At 48.5% G+C, this 20,845-nt stretch overlaps 1 protein-coding gene across 3 annotated transcripts in view; it reads right to left on the bottom strand.

Annotated features, from left to right (window-relative positions):
* Window positions 1-20,845, bottom strand: part of LOC114853899 (zinc finger protein GLIS1) — a 49,859-nt gene that overhangs the window by 4,235 nt on the left and 24,779 nt on the right. For 2 of the 3 annotated variants that reach the window (XM_029147787.3, XM_029147788.3), the window contains exons 5-8: window positions 10,747-10,908; window positions 9,151-9,261; window positions 6,263-6,407; window positions 3,645-3,828 (exon numbers count right to left, since the gene is read on the bottom strand). In XM_029147787.3, coding sequence (XP_029003620.1) covers window positions 3,645-3,828; window positions 6,263-6,407; window positions 9,151-9,261; window positions 10,747-10,908 — 602 coding nt within the window. The remainder of the gene's footprint in view (window positions 1-3,644; window positions 3,829-6,262; window positions 6,408-9,150; window positions 9,262-10,746; window positions 10,909-20,845) is intronic. The other variant, XM_029147789.3, reaches the window with a different exon arrangement.

The following is a 20,845-nucleotide window of genomic DNA, read 5'->3' as shown; positions in this document are numbered from 1 at the left end:
CGATCCTGATGCAACGTGAGAGCGATTCGACCCTTGACCCGTCGATTTCTGTAGGTAGAGATTTTAAGGTTAAATCAGATTGATGGGCTGAATTATATAAAGAGACAAAAGGTCGAGTAGCTGGAGAAGATGTGGAGAGATTTAAGACGCTCTTGTGTGTTACTGTGTCGACCACAGAATGACAAAGCCATGTTGGCTGAGAATGAGACCTCACCCTTTGCTCAGTGGACATCAGCTCAGTGACTTAGACTTGACCTGTGAACTTTCCTGTGAGTAACACGGGAAAGTTGATGTCACTCTGGGAACGAGATTCTGCTCTTAGCTGAAAATCATGACAAAACTCCAGCTGCTCCAATGAGACGATCAAAAAGGAGATTCCAACCCGTGCTGCCCCGAAGCCACAAGCCCAGACGAGATTTTGAGTCCAGTCCACTGGACTGAGACTTCCTCCTCGTGTGTTGGAGACACTCTGCGATCCTGGCTCTCTGTACAGAGGCCGTGATGGGACGGATGATTCACGAGCCGTCCTGCTCCGCGCCTCGTTCGTCTTCCCTCACCTGCAGCTCGCTGTCCCACCAGGGAGCGGGGATCAGACCGTGTCCTCCGCAAACACCCGCCGCCGCCCTCTCATCTCCCCGGCTGTAGCCGACCATTAAGCCCCGCTGATGGATGACAGGCTACTTTGGCACTGGTCGGTGGGAACACTGCTGGTTCTGGTTAGGGAGCTAAATTTGTGCTTGAGAGACAGAGCGCAGCATCCTGGCTATGGCTAAGCTAAAGCTAAGCCAGGCCCCGCAGGCCTCGGGATATTTTGGGCCCTGAAAGCTCTTTGCTCGCCCCAGAGAGATAACTGCCCTGAACACAGAGGATGGATGTTTAATCATTCATCTTGGCGGAGGAATTTAGACAGTAAATCATGTGAATCTTCGGCGTGACTTAACCGCTTGTGTACGCGAAACACATTATCAAGGTAGCACCATGAAGCGGGACTGACCACACGTAGCCCGCTAGCCGTGAGCGATCGCCCTCGAAATAATTTGTTTGGGTTGTGAGACTGACTTGATTTTTTGGACCGCTGGAGAATGATAATGGCTGGAAGACAGACCGTGTAAAGTTAGGAGCTAAGAACGTCCCCCTTCAGAGCAGGAACTCTTAATGTAGCTGTCTCCGCAGCTACTCTAATTCAATTAGCCTGTGTCAATCACTGCCGAGGTATCAAACCACCTCAGACTAATATTTGCAGAGGGGCTCTAATATCAATACGCAGCCAAAGGCCGAGGAGTCTCCCCTCAGCAATTATATAACCACATATGGCCGAGGCAGTGAATGACAACATTTACCACCCATCCTCGGCGAGAACAGGCCGCCACGGTCAGCCGCCATCTTCATGAGAGGCGCTACACACGCTTGCGCTCACGCTAGCGCTACGGCAACCGGCAAATGTATTTTAACTGGCATATTTTAATATTAGCTTCAGAAAAATGACACTGGTATTTACAAAGTAAAATAAGTCTAAATGGCCTGTTGGAGCCAAAGTAAACACATTTAGCTATGAGGTCAGAAGCTGCCACACTAGAGGCGGGTTAGTTTGATAATTTTGTCAAAATGTTTAATGTCCTGCTAAACCGTTTGGGAAAAACAAGTGCGGCGCCGGTATTGACTTTGGCAGCGGGCTGCACTCTCAAGGCTTTAAACATGTAAATCAAACGCCGCATTTTCAGGCAAATGTAAGTCGACGGTTCATGCCCAGCGAGTCGCAGGCGCTGCCACAACCTGCTATTTGACTCCAGCGCCCTCCTCCTCCCATGCCACAGTGTGTGTGTGTGTGGGTGTGTGTGTGCATTCATGAGCGACAACAGCTTGGATTGATGAAATGTGCAAATTTGGAAATCGTTCCAATTTGAAGACATTGTTGTCGTCACGCCGCAAGGATGTAGGAGCTTGAAGTGGAGGGTGAAAGATATACATGAGCACAAGAGATTACTTAAACGGCTTAATGGACACTTAAATAACATGTAAGGAAAAAGCTCCCCCAACACACACACACACACACACACACACACACACACACACACACACACACACACACACACACACACACACACACACACACACACACACACACACACACACACACACACACGGTTCAGATGTTCCTCATCAAGCACCCGACTGAACAAACCCATGTCTCACATCCAATATGTCACCCTGCCTGCGTAGCTGCTGTTGCAGCATCGCCTGCTCAGGTGGTTTTCACTTTCCATTCCTCTCCTCGTGCTGGTAATTGTGCGTGCTGCCGAGAAAGCGGGCGCACAAACCGCAAGGTCATTTCGCCGGCGCTCTCCAGCTTTCGCGGCTAGAAACAACACGTCAGGGCCTCCAGATGCCTCCAGAGCGGCCGCGTCTCCATCCAACCCGGGCTGTTTGTGCAGGAAGTCACCCGCTCGTCTGCGCCTCACGGACGCAATCACACGCAATCAAGCGCGCTTCCTGGATCAGTCCAACGTAAACGCACTCACTGGGTAGAAGAACCGTCACCGTCATGTCACCGTCGCACTCTGACTCTGTGCTACGTGGACGCTGCTCGAATCATGAGACGTGGCGTAAATAGAAAGGTTCTATGTAAACAGCATGTGCTAAATGTGATCAAGAACAGGCTTCAATTGTAAAGCAGGATCCACATGTGCCAAACACCTCGCGAGCGGAGCCGAGTTTAAACGAAAGCCTGTTTACGTAACACGATCACTTTTGTAACACAGGGGTTATGATGCTTGAATCCATCCGCTCTTTCCCAATGTTATTAAAGTGTAAAAGCCTGTTTTCCTTCTCTACCTCCCTGGTCCTCGGCACATTGTTTAGTACAGTACACACTGTGCCTCCTGACGACACTCCGGCTCCGTAGCTCTGCGCTGCGGGCTCTCTGGGGAAATCATCTGCACTAATAGGAAACATGCTGTGACAACGAACGAACGCACACACACACACACACACACACGGACCAACGAAATGAAAAGCAGGACACTTAATCTGTCGGTAACTAACGAGGGGCGGAGGTTAGTAGTAGTAAAATAAAGGTTTTATGATGCAGTCTCCAGTTGTAATGTTCCCTCCGCTGTTGTGCATCTTTATCCCTTAAGATTATTCAAAAATATTTCAATATAGAATTTCAACCCAGAAGGTGGAACTAACATACTGCCTCGCCACTCATTGGTCATTGTCCTGATCCGGTGGAGCTCAGAGGCTCCTGGAGATCTTATAAGTGCCAGAAATAAGGCTGGTGATGTCTCACGCTGACCCCGCTGTGACCAGCACGGCCCATCTTCCTATGAGGCATATCGGTGGAGCGGACTTTGTTTCCAGTTAACACAGCCAAATGGTTTTGTCAGCGGCACCGAGGGGCTTATCCCAACATGATCTAAGCGGGTTCGCCCTCCGGTAGGGCCCGGCTTCAGGATGATGAAGAGGTGGAAAACAGCGAAGGCACGAGCTGAAGCGTTTGATCACAATCATAATATCAGGCTGATGATGAGAAGTGGAATGAATGCGCGTGAGTTATGTTGTTCAGGGTCCACTTATTGCAATTCTACCAAAGGTCCAAACACATGTACCACTGTGACACTGTGTCCGGGTTCTGCGAGCCTCACCCGTCCCTGGGTCCATCCACAGCAGCTAACGGCGACAGGTGATGGGGGCTGCAGAGGTCGCGGTCCAGGCGGTCCAGGCGGTGCTGCCGGGTCGGCAGCTCGGCAGCGGACCCGGGAGCGGCGCTGGGGGAGAGCAGCTCCACGGAGGCGCTCTGGTGGGGGTTGCTGGAGCCGGCGTAGAGGCCTGAAAGACAAACAGCAGTAACTCAGCGAACGCAAAGGAAGCGGCGGGCCCCGCGCGCCGTCGCTCCTTTGAGCAAATTAAAAGCCATTTCATGGCAACAGCATTGTGTTTTGACAGCCTTCATGCAGTGAAAGGCCTCGCTAATATAGAATCTGAGTTTGCCCTGTTTGTGATCTCGGGGACATTGTTTGCGCTGCCACAGGGATTAGCTGTGTTTGTGCTTCAGCTGCTTGTTCTTATTACGCAATAAGAAACTAAAATGGCACCGAGACTTTAAAGGGGGGATAAGGTTACTGGACAGTCTGCGTGTGCTAAGGCAAGTCGACTTTATTTACAGTGCACTTCAGCACCCGGGCCTCATTTATCAGATTGAATTTCATCATTATTTTGGGGACTTCCTGGATTTATTAGCAGTGGTTTGCAGAGACTGATGAGCAGATGGGCAATGAGTTAACCGTTCTGACCTCTCCGCGACCATGAAGCTCCTATCTGTGGAATTGTTTTCAATTTCTTACAATATTATTATTTCTCTTCCAAAAGAAAAGCCAGCGAGTTGCTCTAATCTGTATTTGTTTAAGGCTTTGCTAAGAGAGTGGCCTGTGGGGGCTCATATTTTCTGGAGATGCTACACGTGGCAAGTTTTTCTACTGAAATTGCAAACTGTGACTCAACATTTTGATGTAAAAGAGGGTTTTCAACTTGCATGTGAAACCATTATTGAGTTGTGCTGCAGCAAACGCTGCGTTTCGGCAGAGGAAGCTGAACCTGATTTACATTGCAACGTCTACTGGCTCCATCTTCTGCCCTGTTTATCACCTTACTTCTTTTACAGCTTGCTAGAGGAAAGCCGTGTTCTGTCTGGGGCAGGAACCAGAGGAGAGGACGGGACGAGATGAAAGGAAGAGGAAAGATTGGTGCTTCTGGATTTGCAGTCTCCAGGTCCAGCTGTTCTCAAGTGGAAGCATGCAGAGGTCTGATCTGACAGCCCTCTGAAATGGTTACAAGCTTGATTCATTACTCCCAAATCATCAATCACAGACCTTAAATGTTTTCCCCTTTAGCCCCAACATCTGCTACCAGCCCGAAACAACCCTCGACAAGTAATGGTTGTGATTGCTTCAATTTCATTGCTGTTTCCTTGCAGGGAGACACACAGAGGGCCTGCTGGCGCTCTTTGGGAGTTAGCCGAGGATTATGTTCCGAAGATGTTGTGGACTTTCTCTAAAACGTCTCAGGGTCGGGTTCAGGATGAGGGCCCGATGTGAGGAGATGGAGACGTAAACCTTGGCACTAAAACTATGATTAGCTTTTCCTCCGGTTAATCTGCAAACACTAATTACGCTCTATAAAACACAGGCACTTCTCGTAAGGCTCGCTGCCGCTATGTGAATGAGGGCAGACTTATAACCAGCAAACAGGAAAACAACTTCAGCTCTGACTGGAAGCATGAGTCACTTTCTGCACCGCAAGTGTTAATGATGGGATGGCTGCCCACTTCCATGCATCCTATTGGCCCCAGAACAAAGCGCAGCACATGTAAATGGACATCCTGAACGCTGACCTGCACATCTCCTCTGTGAGCCTCGCTCCGGAGGCTTCCTCTGGGCCTCTTAAAAGCAGCAGCGACCCCCCTCAGAACAAGAAGGAGGCCTGGTGCAACGTGCAACAGCTAGAGCGCTCACAGCCATCAATGGAGCGCAGACCTCCAGTATAATAACACAGAGCAACGGGAGCCTGGAGAAGTCCCAGGATGAGAAAGACTTCAGGATCATCGCAGTGTTCTTCGTCTGTCGCTGGCTTCATTGATGACATAAACAGAAGCGTGCATGTGATGCACCGACCCTCAGTGACGGCTGCTAATGGGTTTTGCAGTTTTTGCACAGTATGGAGATACAGTTGACATGACATGCAAACAAAAAGTGCGAGGTTGTAGCTAAACAGCTCGAATCTCCGTATAAAATGTGTCTAAGCAATTAAAAAGGAATTACAGTGGCCTCATTTATTTATGTTTGACTCAGTATGATTTTTAAAGCCCGAAAGCGCAGAATTACCATAATACGTCTGCAGGAATGTTGACATGGCTGTTGATTACCACCAATGACTTTGGGATTGCTTTGCCAGGTGGTGGGATTTCTGGCCTCCGTTGCTGGCTGCTCCCCTGCTTTGGAGCAAACACTCCCTGGCCGGCGATATTTCGAGCCCGTCGCTGGCGCTCGCATTTGGAGCTGCTCGACCTCAGAGGACGGCGCTACTACTGGCGTCAGGTTACGCGCCGAAGGAGCGGATGAACGAGCCTCTCTGCTGCATTAATGCTACGATAATGTACAATGTTCCGATGGTTTTGAGCCTTGTCGTACGAGTTGCATTTGGTAGAACTACTACATCTGTGCTGTTGCGTGATGAAGAGGGGGGACAGAGCAGCATCTTATCGCACCTGTGAACAGGTCCTGGCCCAGTCCAGGAGAATGGGCGTCCTTGCCGCTGTACAGGTGCTGCGAGGAGGCGGAGGAGCTCTGAAGGTGCTGCATGGACAGACAGTCGCTCAGGACATCCTGCTCCAGGTGAGGGCACGGCCGCAGCTGTCCATCACCAGAGACACAGAGAAAACATGTTTAGGAGTGGTTGGGCTGAGTCATCCTCCAGAACCCCATCTGGACTCTGGAAGATTATGCAACCTGAAAACAAAGCACAGTTTCAGTTTTGCCTGTTTGTAGGTTGGCCCTCGCGTGGGATGTGCGTGTTGTGTGTTTTCCCTTATTGCGCTAACGTGACTGTTATGCTAATCTGAAACAGTAAGGACAAATGAGAGTGCGTTGTCAGCCAGGGGGAACCAGAGGAAAGCTCATACTCTCCTCTTTGAGTCATGCCTTGGCCTTGGACTTTGTGGCTAAGTGATCGCTGCACCAACTCGGAGCCAACGTGCGCTCGGTTCTGTTTGTCGGTCACGGGGGCAACCGAAGACACATCTCTGCTAAGGAGCGGATCACACGCCACGCACAAGAAAGCTCACCCTCAGGAAGCCGGTGTCATGCGGAGAAACGGGAACATCTGCCTTACGGATCAGCGGCTCAGCTGACCTCTGTTGTATACATCAGCCCCTCTCCCTGCGATAAACCATTACAGCGGCCGAAGAGCGCGCCGGGACGGAGCGGCGTCGATTTACCCTGGACGGCCCTGAAAGGCCGACTCAGCAGTTCTGGTGCTACTGCTGATCATCTGAAGTGCAGACGAAGTCGTTCTACACCAACAGTGTGAAATGCAACGCGTCCAGCCAGAATTAAGACACTGACTGGAGAAAAGGGGAATCTACCAAAGGTCCCAACGGCATCTGCTCAGGCCCCAGATTTAGACCGGGATTCGTGGAAAAGCAGCAGCTGCTCGGTGCGTTATGTTCATTATTTCTCAGCGAGTGGAGCGATTATTGTAAACCCGTCCAGCGAGGCCAAGACCAAAAACAACAAGGAATTGTTCAAACTAATAAATGCGGTAGCGGAATCACGCCACGGGTCAATTTTTCTGCGCCACCGTTGTTAACAAACGGCCAGAGACGAGGTGTTTACGCGTCCTTCAAGTAAAGCGAAGTCAAACGGAGTTAAGGATCATTATTTGGTCATTTGTCTGGTGCAGCCTGTAAAACAGCACCGTTTTATTCAATATTTATTTTCTGCTTTATTCATAATAAAACATGTGTTTCTTTTTATTCAAATGATGAACGTAAATCTGATTAGGAAACATTTACAGTTCTGCAAAAAATACTGCCTGCTCTTGATTTGTCTCTCGAACTGCACTGTCTTCGAACAGTGTCCAGTCCAAAGGAACCAGTGCGTCATTCTCGAACATGATAAAGTAATCGCCCCCTGGACTTTACGGCTCTGCACGTATATCTTAACTTGGACACTCGGGACGCTCGGAGGCTCTGACTCTGAATCACTGTCCTGCTGCATGACTGTGTTTGAGGCTCTCTGAGCCAGGCATCGACGCTGCCCTAACACGTCCACGCCCACGCTTGAGCTCCACCCCCCCCCCCCCCCGTTGGGTTGTGACAGGGTTACAGTGGTTATTGCCTTACAGATCCCATAGGTGACGTGTCTGCCTATCAGATAGAGGTGTCACGATAACTGGGTGTTAATGAGCTGAGAGGGGGCTGCAGTTACTTGAATGTTTTCCTTGGATATTTCTAAATCAGACGTCACTGAGCTCTTGAATTAATTTGGATCTGTCACTTCACTAACGTTCCAAGTCTTCTCATATTGTAGATAGTGTTTCTCACTGTGGAGTAACTTAAATTAAAAACTTAAATTAATGTGTTCCAGTATAGTTTATGTATTAAACTATATTTTATGATTAAATATGAGCATATAAGAAATCTGAAAACGGGGATAAATGTTTTTTGTCATTTGTTACAAAAATGCTAAGTTTAAACCAAACCATAAAAATCAAATCAAAACTAAATATTTTCTTTTCAGGTTTGTACTTTCTTCATCGTGCTGTGATATAAACAGACTTATAGCAGACATCATCTCCCTGTGTCTGTTCATCTGACCATCCGTCTACCAATGCAGCCTTCATTACTCCATGAAAATCGATTCCATGTTTTGATTCAGCGGCTGGAAGGTTTCTTCAGTGTTATCACGCCGGTCGGTGCAGGGAGAGAGCTTCTGCCTCCTTGGACACTCAGACCCTCAACGGTTGCGCTCCTCAAGCTGCTGGCGTCGCCAGTGAATGTGTATGCGCGTCCTCCCTGGAGATTCTCACGAGTGCCCAACGAACATTCATCATTCATAATTGGGCCTCTGTTTCCCCACAGCAGCGACTCCCAACTGTTTTTTTTTTTTTTTTTTTGCTTTTTTGAGCCAGTCCAAGAGTGGACTAAGAGCATTTGTTTGACATTTGTCCATAACATCTGGCCACAGGGGTATTCCACACTACAGCTTATTAGCAATGCTACAGGCACACGTGTTTCCCTTTACGGCACCGAGGAAAGAAACACATCATGAAGCCCCTACCACAACAATGAGCCCATTCTCTCTGTTATTTACTCGCTTGCAGTCAGGGAAAGAATGGGCTTTTGACCATGAACATGATGAGATGCGGTCAAATCTGATCTATTGTTGGGAAATGCATTTTAAAACACAAACTGTTACCCCGCCCCCGGCCTCGCAGCCCCTCATCTCAGCCAGCCACTGTGCTGCATGCGGCTCAGTGTTACACACACGTCAAACCTGCAGTTTACTGTACACTCCACCTACCACAGTAATTATTCATAAACACTCCTGTGAGGCTCATGACACACGGCTGGGGGGGATTTTTAGAGCTCCTTACCTTCCTACGCACCTGTTGCTCTTTGGCTGAGTGGATCTTGACGTGCTTGCGCAGGGAGCTGGGGTCGGTGTAGCGCTTGGTGCAGCCGGGGATCTGACATGCGTACGGTTTCTACCAGGAGACAGACGAGCGTTCACTACACACACAATATAAAACACACGTTTATTTGGTGGAAGAGAGAGGGAGGAGGAGGGAGAAGGAGGATTAAAGGAGGTACATTGGTCATTTAGGAAAAGTAATAGAAGAAGTAGTCCTACCTTTGGGCTGAGAAAGGCACATAATTGGAAGGAAAAGGAAGAGCAGAAAAAGGATGAAAGAAAAAAATAATAATCATTTCTGATTTCTGTTTCTGAGCAAGACAAGATTCAGGAGCTACTGCATAAACACCACCCATAAATAAACTAATAACGCATACACTTAAACAATCAGCTTATATAGAAAAACTATGTTGGGATGAATTTCACAATTCCTTGTTATTTTCTATCAAAGCTGTGCCGTGCTACTCACTAGAGCAACTCGTTTCCTCGTGTTCGGGTTCCAGCCATTAACCAGACAAATACATCACGTCACTTGCTGCTTGAGTTTTTCTTTTTTCCCCGTCACAGCGTCATTTTTCCTCCTTTCAAATATAAGCTGCCCATTAAAATGTAAGCGGATACACGTCTTTATTATGTTTGCCAGCTCAACGTTGTCTCTAAATAAGCTTTCGTTATTTCAAGGCGCTTAAGGTGCCACTCATCTCCACCGAACACCCAATGCAGCAGTGAGCGTCACAAAAATCGGCCTCTGAAGAATAAATATCATTAAAGCTTGAAAATCATTTTGCTCTGAAGGGTTGGCAGCTGAGCCTGAGCAGGGTGTTAATGTGGAGTCATGAGCAGCGTGGGCCCAGATTAGTTACAAGGACTGTCCTACTGTGAAGGAGCGAGTACTCTGGTACTACTAATATAAAATACTGCTGTAGTTCAGATTTTTGATTAAAATGCAGCAAAAATAGGTGAGGACAGAAAAGTTGAGTTCTTTGTACAAGATGGATGGTTTAATTAAAAGACTGGAAATAGTAGTAAGTTAAATTTTGAGTCACAAGATTGATAGTAATAATTAAAATACAGTAAGACAAACAAACACCTCACATCTACTCCAGCAAAACAACTCATTTTCCTCAGAGCTTTGCTGGCGTGCGGATGGTGATAAAGTGAGGTATTGGTGAGGCTGTGGAGACGTGAGGAGTGGCACTGATGGGTGACTCAACCTTTCCTTTGAACAGGTCAGAGAAACAGGCCCGGCTCTGTCTGAACACACAGTTCCAACCCAAGTCTATTATGGCCTGAGCTGAGACTCTGCCTAATGGAACTGATCATTTAATGATCTGTGGCAAATCACTGCCAGTACGAGAGAGGAAAGTGTAACGCTGTCAAGATGTGGGGATGGACGTGCTGCAGGTTGCAGGCATGAGCTACACGCTCACGTGTAAGAGGATGTTTGCTGCACGTTTACAGTATAAACTAATCTATGCTTTATGCAGCCATTCCTTCTGCAAACAATAACCTGCTCTGAGGAAACATTAGGTGAGACAGAACAGAGAGCACTCCTGACCGTGTCCAGGTGAGTGCGCTGATGCTTGGCCCGGTCACTGGAGTTGCTGAAAGCTTTCTGGCAGCCGGGATGCTGGCACAGGTAGGGCTTCTCCCCGGTGTGGCTCCTCAGGTGGATCTTCAGGTTCTCCAGACGCGAAAAAGCTTTGTTACAGCCCTCGAACTGTGACAGAACCAAAGACAAAGACACACACACACACACACACACACACACACACACACACACACACACACACACACACGAAAAGAGAAAAAATGAAACCGTGTAAGTTCACAGATTCTGCTACAATGTGGGTTCTGTATACATCTACATCTGTGACTCAGAAAGGAGCTGTCCCACTCTTTTCCCCCGGTTCCTTGATCACTCATGCGGCTGGAGGAGCATGGATGGTACTGTATAAGTGCTGGCATTTCTTTCCGTGGCTCTTGAATTACGAGGCCGATCCAAAGACCTTTGTTGAGAACGACACGCGCACGTGTGACGGTACACCTGCCCACTGAAACAGGAGTGCGTCGAGCAGCGGAGAGTTAATGGCCTGTAATGCATAACACGAGGGAAGGATACAGCGCATTGGACTGGCAAGTGACAGTAAACAAGCTCATATCCGACCCGGCTCGGCCCATTTGAGCCCCGACAACTTGGGCAACGAACACCACAGATTTGTTAACCTCTTAATGATTGATGAGGCGTCTAATGTATCCACTCCTGCTCTTAAGGAGAAAACATGGCTGACTGCTCGATAAGGCGTGACCACGTCAGGACCCCCTGCAGGGCCCGCCATGTAGAGTCACTAATCGTATGGGAAGCGACCGTCAGTGTTACTTATAATCAGCTGATTCTAATCTCTGGGATTAGGTGCACCGAGAGGTCCTGTTGCATCATTAGAAGAAAACACACAATGCTTCATTTAACGTCCACAACTTGAGCTGTTCAGTCCCACAGCTCCACCCACACTGTGACTAAACCATCATAGAAAGAGTTTTTCAGTACGTCTGTACAGTCTGCAGCGCAAATGAGTCAAATCTTTAAAAAAACTCTGAACGAAAATGTCCCTTCAAATGTCAGATAGTTTCTCCTAAGGTTTCCCTACTTTTTCCTCAGCTTCACTGCTTTCAACCTGACCTCAGCCCACAAACTGTGGAGGCCCTGCGGTCTCTACTGTCCATTGTAGCCTGACCTTTAGTGAAGCCCGCTGACAGCAGGTCGGGTTACGGCTAAGGAGAGAGTGTCCCCATTCTTCTAATGGGCCTTCAGCCGCTTCTGGGCTCAATGCTCATCCCTGGCCTCCTTCATTCACTCATACAGCAAAGGCAGGGCCTTCTATTCACTGAGGCTCCATTTAATATAGGCGAAACCTAAGCCAGTCATGGTAGAGCTGTATTAGGTGACCGGGCTGATGCGTGGCTGTGTGGCTCGGTAAGAGTCTTAATCTCCCTGATTATAGCCACACAACACACGGCTCCTCGTGAAGTTTGAAAGACAGTAGCTTCCTTTCACCATCATCAAATGTTTATTTATGTTTGACAGTTGGACACAACTAAATTAGAGAAGGTGACTTTGTAGTGAATGTATTAGAGCAGGTAAAATGATGTGTAGCAATTGAGGTTTGCCTTTTCTCACAGTGAGAAAAATAGTAAATATTCAAATATAGTAAATATGAAATGCTTTCACTAAACTACTTAAACCAACCAGTAATAAAGATTGCATCAACTAAAGCAAGCTGTAAAAAAAAAAAAATACATGTGTTATATAGACACACATACTGGATCTCTGGGTATAAGTGCATAACGTGGTGCGGCATCAACATGTCATTCTGAAGCGATGCCAATCAAGTGTTCAGCTGGAAACGGGAGACGCAGCCACGGTGGGAAAGCCTAATAAAAAAACAGCGGCGCTGCCACAGCAGCCATGACAGACAGGGTCCACGCTGGCTGCTGGAACGCGGCGCCGAGCGTGAACAAACACGGCTATTATTGAGCAGCCAGAAGTGTGTATTTATGTATAAGGGGAATAATCAGTCTTTCATTGCTTTCTTTTCCCCAATACAAATTCAAGGCTAAATTATAGTTAGGAGTCCGTGGAGAAAAGCGTGTTAATCACGTACAGTAGAGCGTGTTATTATTCTGGGAGAGGGACTAGCAGACGGCGGAGGAAACCCGCGGTGCCACGCGTAGGAATGAACGCGACCCTGAAACCGTGAATGATTTCTGTTCTGTTGCGTGAGATGTTTTATCTACCGATCGACCGGATGAGTGACAGTCGGCTTCGTTACAGAGGAATGGAGGCTGCAGCGCTGGCAAAAAGAAAGGTCATAGCACTGGATGCATCATGTGCGGGAATGAGTTATTATATTTAGAAACATAAAAATACAATCATGTTAAAAGTGGCCACAGTCTCTAACACACTGTTAAAACAGTCAGCTCTTTATGCCATCCGCAAGCAGCTGTCTAGAATATAAACTATTTAGAAAGTAATGAACACGCGGGTTCGAGTAGTGTAAACACAGTGGAGGCCTCTGAGACAGGATCGATTTTACCTTTGATATTAACCGTGAAAACAGTTTACATGGTGCTAATCACATTAATTGCTTTAAACATGTTTAGTTTTCCTCCGCCTAAAGTAAACCCGCGCGGCTCGAGAGGCACGGAGGGATTTGAGCCCAGTCTGACACCGTCTCACTCTTGATTGGGGCGCTTCAGTAGCTCGGTAAACATTGGGGGCGACAGCGGGCTCTCGATCCGGCCGAAGGGGGAGCGGGTGGACACGCAGCTGATCGCAGCAGACAGAGCGTGGGCCCAGCACGGCCGCCTGAAGCGCCGTGGGAAATGAATGGTGACTGGCAGGGAACGGGCCGTGTCCGGCCTACAAGGGGACAGTGTGCGGCCCGGCCCGGCCCGGCACACGGCGACAGATGCAGATGATGCAAACAAACCCGTCGTTATGGATCCACGCAGGACAGGAATGAATGAAGCAAGAGGGACCGACGAAGGTAAAGTGGAGATTCTTCACCTACAGCAGTTGTTTATACCAGACAATAAGCCCTAAGTCTTTCTTTTCTCACAGTCAAGCTGGGGTTGCTACAGAACTGGACCCTGAAGTAGTGGGAGAAGGTGGCCTGGTTTGCCAGGATTCTGATCAGGATGCACTGTGGGAAGAAAGAAAGACTTCAAGGTGCTGACTTAATACTAGGTCTAATCAAGCACCTGTGGAAATGCTGGACAAACATGGCCCCGACTCACAGGATTCAAATGATCAGCTACAGTAACATGTCAGGGTCGCAGGGGCGACCAGGTGGTCAGAATGTATGTAGCTATGCAGTAAATTCAAATCAGGTCTCTTTGCTAACTAGCCTTAGCATCGTGTTCAGAGGCCCCTGCAGCCTCCACTACGTTAGACTGACCTCATGCACTGCTGGGCCTGTCAGATAAGAAGGACACCAGTCACGGCTGCCAACACAAATGACAGCGTCAGTGCTCAGAAATGTGCACGTCTATGGAGCAGTGCTTAAAGAAAGCCCTCGCTGCCGTGCGCTGGTTCATGACAAGGTGTCTTTCTGTGCCTCGACCGGTGAGGAAAACCACCGACACTTCAGGATGTGTTCAGAGGGGCGAGCGGCCCGGCTGCAGATGGGAGGAACATGTGCATTTAATCTGGCTCCTTCCAAATGCCCTGTGGCAACCACAGCAAAGAGCAGAGAAACGTAAATGGATGAAATTATATCCATATGATTCAACGAGACAGCTAAGGAGAGGCAGGTTTCTCATGCGCTTCGTCAGGATACGAAATTAAACACAGGTTGGCCAAGACATTTGCATTATATAGTTTACACATATCATTTCCACAGTGAGGTTGGAGCCTGTTTAGCAGCCAGGCCCATCTGCTGAGAATAGGGCTTTAATTAGAATCAAATATAGTAGTGAACATGTTTTTTTTACCCTGTTTTGTGTGAAGCATCACCTCCATTTTTTAAGTTTCTGAATAGTGATATATGATTTTTAACGGAAAGAAATAAAAGCCGGGGAGTGTTGACCAGATGCGAATTAGCGAAAGGGCAGAGCGAGAGCTCAGCCGATAAATTGGTGGCAGGAAGTATTCATGTAAATGACTAAAGAAATTGTTCTTAACAGCCGCTTTGCACTCATGGCCGAGTTGTTTGGGGGCCAGATTCAAAACGAGGTGGATGGCACAACAGGAAGCGTTCCTATGATGACTAAATGAGGCTGCTGGCGTAATGAGCCGCAGCGGGAGATTGAGGAGGAAGTGCGATGATGGCCGCGGACCCCCGCTCCCGCGGCGCAGGCCTGGCGCGGCGCGGGTCCGAGGCTTCATGGAAGCACTTAACCTGCCGCCATCCAGAGGCCTGCGTCCGTCGCAGCGACTAGCGGCCCTGCACCACATTATGGGGCTAAGATGTGATTTCCTCTCAAAGCGGGCGCCTGGGGTTCATGGGTTCAACAGGGTGAGGGGGGGGGGGGGGGGGGGGGCACGTTGGGATGTGATGAGCTGAAGGAAACGTCTTGTGTGATATGAGAATTAAACTTCATACACTCACACAGCTAATATACATATATATATATATTAATATATTGCGAGGTTGCTGTCGCCTGCAGTCGTGGTCTGTGGAGGAGAAAACTCTTAAAACTGGCCTCATGCCACACTTCATGATCTGATTTTATTTCCTTCTGGAAAGTATTAATAAATGGCCATTTAACTGCAGCGCTAACAAGGCAGAACAGGACACATTTATTATCTCTCTTTAAATTTAATCTCGTGCTTTTGCAGCGTTCGCGCCAATATGACGCGGTGCAATTAAGGCCGTGGCCGTAAACGTTACACAATGTTAAGCAGGTTCAACGCGGAGCTGTCACATAAACAGCCGTCAGGTGTTTACACTGGGAGCTGAGCATCCAAACGTGGCTTTTCTGTTCCACTGGAGCAAAGGAGAAATGACATCACGCTCTTCTTAAGAGGACGAGAGAGAAAAAGGAGCAGGATTTATTGTGGACCAGGGTTTGAATGCGAGCTCCGGGCGGCGCTGGCTCTCCTGCACATTGGGAGATACGATCCTGTGACCTCCCGTTCACTTTCACGAGAGCCAGCCCCACTTTTTGTTTTGTGACAGCGCGCTCGTTCCCACCAACAATTCCAACCATTTATAATGGCTAATTAGAGTGTGATACAAAGCTTCCAGCGCCACAGCCATTAGTAACCATCAAGGCATTAATTATAAACCCATTCATGAAATCTAAACCCGCCGCAGAAAAGACAGACTGGGGCTTACGCAATAAAAATCCTAAACTTGATCTGTGTCCCGAGCCGGCGCCTGGACTGATGTTACTGGCAGTCAATGCAGGATCGGCTGATGGGCTCTTGAACTACGGTGTCCTCTGACACCCAGGCTTCAATCTGTCCAGCACCTCTCACTCACACTGTCTCCTCTCGCTTCCACCCCCCTTCTGCCAACGAGCTGCTCACGCTCTGCAATGGGGTGTTAGACACGGCCGGGACTCCACTTCAAACCAGCGGCGTCGCCGGGTGATAGACACGGATTGAGCAGGAGCCAGTGATAGCATTAGCACTTTGGTTAATTCATGCGGCTTATTGCTCTTTTGTTAGACGTTAATAAACCTACACTTTAATATGATGATTGGCCTGATGGGCTCCACTGGTCTCTTTGCTCGGTTACGGTTCCTCATGTTTCCCCTCCTTTTTCACTTGATCTGCAGAACATTTTGTATTTTTTATGTTGGACATCTATCCACATTCTTGTTCTAGACATAAACCAAACGTCTAAAAAGCTTAGAGCTGCACTTGGCCCCTTCAATAATTAGGATTGACAAGTCTCTTGCTCCTTCATTTGACACTAACCTGCTCTGTATGTTGACGCCGCTTCCTCAACGTGCAACATTTGCATGCATGCATTTTGATTAAAAGTAATAAATGTGATTTGCGACCGTGAAACATGGTTCCTGCGCAACTCCACACTTTTGGCCTCATTCTTCACGCTGCAAGGATGTGTGTCGTAGAGGCCTGTTAGGTGAGTAAAAGCGAGGGTTGACACAGCTGTCTGGGGGCTGACGCCTGCTGCAGCGCACGCCGGCGGCTCCAGAACTCTGAGGTGACAACAGATAAACGCATCAGAAGTGGTCCGAGCTGCCAACGCAAACACTGCTACGGCAAAACGGAACAATAGTTCAGCGCGGCGTCGCGGTGGAGGCCGGCCCAACGAGTGGAGCAGGGTGAAGGGGGAGAGGCCGCGTTTGAGCAACCCCCTGGGGAGAAACCAGACCTCGGCATTTTCTGGGTAAAGAAGCAGATGCCCACAAATACGTGGCGCAACCGCGCGTGCCGTTTGTTCAGCCCTCAGTGTGTCAGGTTGTGTGCTGTATGTGGGTTTAAGGCTCCGGGTACCGGTTCTGTGGACCGGCCCGAGAGCACGTCGCCGTTCATTCTCGTTCAAATGAAGTCATTCGCCGCGTAGTCGCGTTTCAGTAATTTGGTTGGAAAACGCATTTGTTTGAGTTTAAAAACACTCAACCTTCCATTGCAGTTAAGACGGCCCAATGTTCCACTATTCACTGGTGTCCTGCATTAAACCGCTTCATATTTATGGAAAATATCCTTAAATTTCTAATCAGATGTATGTTTATGTCAAGGGTTGCCAGTTGGGGTGCAATCATTTAAATTTCCTGGCTGGACTCTGACTCGTGCATGACCTAATCTTCTGTAAGTGTCTTGGCCGTCATTCATCCTGGTGAAGGGGAGAAAGGGGAGAAAACGCCGCGGAACGTGAAGCGCTGCTCACACGTGAACGTCAGGACGAGAGCGAAGCCGTGCGACGAACCCCGGGACAACAGGACACGCTCTGACTTAAACAAGTCTCATTTACTGTTACTGCGACCGCGTTAACCCCGCGTGAACCTCCGCACATCCGTGGTAAAGTAAAGCCCAGGAGAGGGAATGTGAAGCATATGTTCTTGAGGCTTATTATGGTGTAAAGCTCTACAGGGGAGAGCTCAACCCCAGCTTTAATACCAGCTGCCGGGTCGCACAATCATAAAGCAGGCTATTAGGAAACTGGATCATTCTGTGTCCTTATACGTCCCCTCGTAACAGTAGACGTGGGTTTGATGTACGTCCTGTTTAACCATCCGTCCATGCCGTGGTGCTCCACTTGGAGCTCCACATGTGAACCAGCTCTCAGCCTGGAGAACTTGGCCGGGCGGCAGCGAACTGTCGGCATTCGGCGCATACCGAGCCACTTGTCACGCGTAATACCTTGTGATTAATTCTGGGCATAAATGTCTTTATGGCGATGACATCAGTGGAGGTGAACGGCCTGTCTGGCCCAATTCCTTTTAGCCCCAACGTCTTCACTCAAACATTCGAATAGAGCCCGGCGCGCTAACCGCGGAACGCATAGTTTCAACCTGACACCCAAAATGTAAACACGTCTTTCACTGCGTAATTTATCCATACTTCACTTAGTGTTTACTTTGCACAGTAGTAGCTCAGGTTCTCATATATATTAGCTGCAGGTCCGGCACCGTGCGGCACAGCGCAGTGGGGGCACGGTTCTGCCTGGGTGGAGGGATGCTGTCATCCCGGGCCTGTGGTGGCAGATGTGGTCCAAATGTGTATAAATGTCCCTCTTGTTTGTTTGTTTGGTGGCTCACGTTAAAGCGGTCGGGGGTTGATGCCGCTCTGGAGGCTCCTCCACGCGCTGCCCACTGCCGCGCCGTCGAATCAGCGCCAAACAAACAAAAGGAGGTTTATTTCAGTTCATGTTTTGGGCGTCGGTGTTAGTGGAGGAACAGCTGCGGCACAGAACGGGCCAGTGTGCGCGCATGCATGGGGCGTGGGAGAGGACAGAAAGGAGCCGTTATGTCGCTGGCTCATCAGCTGCTCCAGTCATACTGTACCACAGGCCCACAGTACAATACATGCTTCAGCAGAGACAGTGAAGTACAGCACGTCCCCCTGAAAAAGGCTCCTCTTCGGCAGCGCTCACGTCCGTGCATCAGCCCCCTAAACACTGCTGAGCCCCCACTAACGCAGCCCGGCCCCAGCGCTTCCCCGGTAAACTGATCCGGCTCGGCAGAAAGGTTAACCTGATTATGCTCCTGGATCAGACACAATTATGACACAATCTCTGTGCAATGTCCAAGCAGCCGCAGCCCTGGGTCTTCAGGTTTCTGATGCCAGAGCGTGTTTGAATGTTCAGGAAATGGGGGAACTCAAAATATCACATTCCAGATCAAATGCAATTAGGGAGCATCACATGTAGCGCGTCGCGTATGCTTTGATTCTTGCTTATTGGGGTTGAAAGCAAGGTAGCTGTCGCTGTTTGACCCCACGGAGCTCAATCATGTCAGAGGCAACGACAGTTGGAAAATAGGTGAATACACTCACGGGCCACTTCATTGGGTCCAGTTCAGTCCAATACAGCAGTGGTGATGATGAATAGAGGAACTGAATCGAACACTAAAATAAAAATGCAGTGGTAGTTGGAGGATTTGAACAGAAAAGTATGTACGCTGTGAAAAACAAGCCCCAGATTCACATCCAGATAATAAACGAGGGTAACGGTGAGGAAGCGCTGGGGGCTGAGTACAAAACTACATCACTGTAAAAGACTGAGAGCCTGATTGAGCTGACAAAAGCTTGGCCCGCACCACTCAGGCACGGCCCATCTATCTGCATGGAGGACCTCCATTCACATGCCAGAACATCAGCCAGCAGGTTTATCACACGGACGGGGCTGCGTTCCCCTTCTTCTGCATCCTGACCCGACTGCCAAGCAGCGGAGCGGAGCTGACAGGAAGACGGAGGACGACCACAGGACGGGGACGTGGCAGAAAGCAGCTACCTGGGCTCATTTCAACGGACAAATAAGACGATGGTGTGCTCAACGCGGGGCCTTCAGGCACACAGCTAGACGCCACCTCTGCCAGATGCTGATTTGAGCCTGATCAGGGCTCGTTGCGTCTTTGCCAGCTTCCAGCCTTCATTACAATAGAACAAGAAATACATAAATAAATCAAACCGTTTCATGTTCGCATGCGTGTCAGAGCCTTTCAACGTCCTCTTTACCAGCATTTAAATACACTGTGGCTTAATTTGACCATAAGAAGCTGGATTTAGAGGTTTGGACCCAAAGTCATCCAGACGGGCCAGAACGTCAGAAGCCCATACAGGTACAAATGCATTAATATCAATGTCACTCACAAAGAGTGGCCACACAGCTCGGGTTTCAGGCGGCATTCAGAGGAAAAGCCGGGTCATGTGCTGAACCTCAGTTTTAATTAGCTAATGGCACTCCCTGTTTAATCTAAGCATCTGAGCTGATTGTGCATAAAAGACCGCATTTACTCCTGGAAGGTCCTGCCCCTATGCTCGCTGCTCCTGAAGGACGTCCACAATCTCCAAAAAAATCAGACTGGTAAACCTAAATATATATGTTTGCTAGATTCACGTCTGTAAAAAAAATAGAGGAAATTCCATGATCTCTGCTTTTTCCAACAAGACTCCACATCCAACTTTCCTTCAACAAGTGGTATGTCTGTGTGTGTACTTGTGTAGGTTGTCCTGGCTGGGTTTTATTATTGTGAAATGGGTGAGTGCCTGTGTAACACAAAGACACAGTATGTAAATCTATCCTTTCTTTAGTTTTTACATTCACATTCACATTAATGGCAGGAGAAAAATATGAGGAGCTTAGGAAAAATGTTGTATGTTGCACAAACCATCTGACATCTTCTTTGCTGTACATGTACAGGTATGTGTGTCTGAGCCAAAGGAAACCTGCTGCTCCAGCAACTGCGCTTTGCTTGTTTCCAAAATAAGTCTCACTATTCAATTTTGCAAATAACTACTGTGTCACAGAAACACACAGAAGCACACAAGCAGCTTCATGCCTCGGCCCAGTGACTTCTCACCCTTGATCTGAACAACTCAATCTTTTCTAATAACATTTAAGGCGCACGATTATTTACTTGTTTTATGAGCAGGCTTTTCTCTGACATCTCACCAAAACCACTAAAGCAAACAAACCAAATAAAGTACACAATGCTGAGCTCCTGGCTGAAATCCCTCTGCC

Source organism: Betta splendens, chromosome 4 (assembly GCF_900634795.4).
Source record: "Betta splendens chromosome 4, fBetSpl5.4, whole genome shotgun sequence".
NCBI lineage: Eukaryota > Metazoa > Chordata > Actinopteri > Anabantiformes > Osphronemidae > Betta > Betta splendens.
This window is presented reverse-complemented; position numbering and strand designations above follow the sequence as displayed.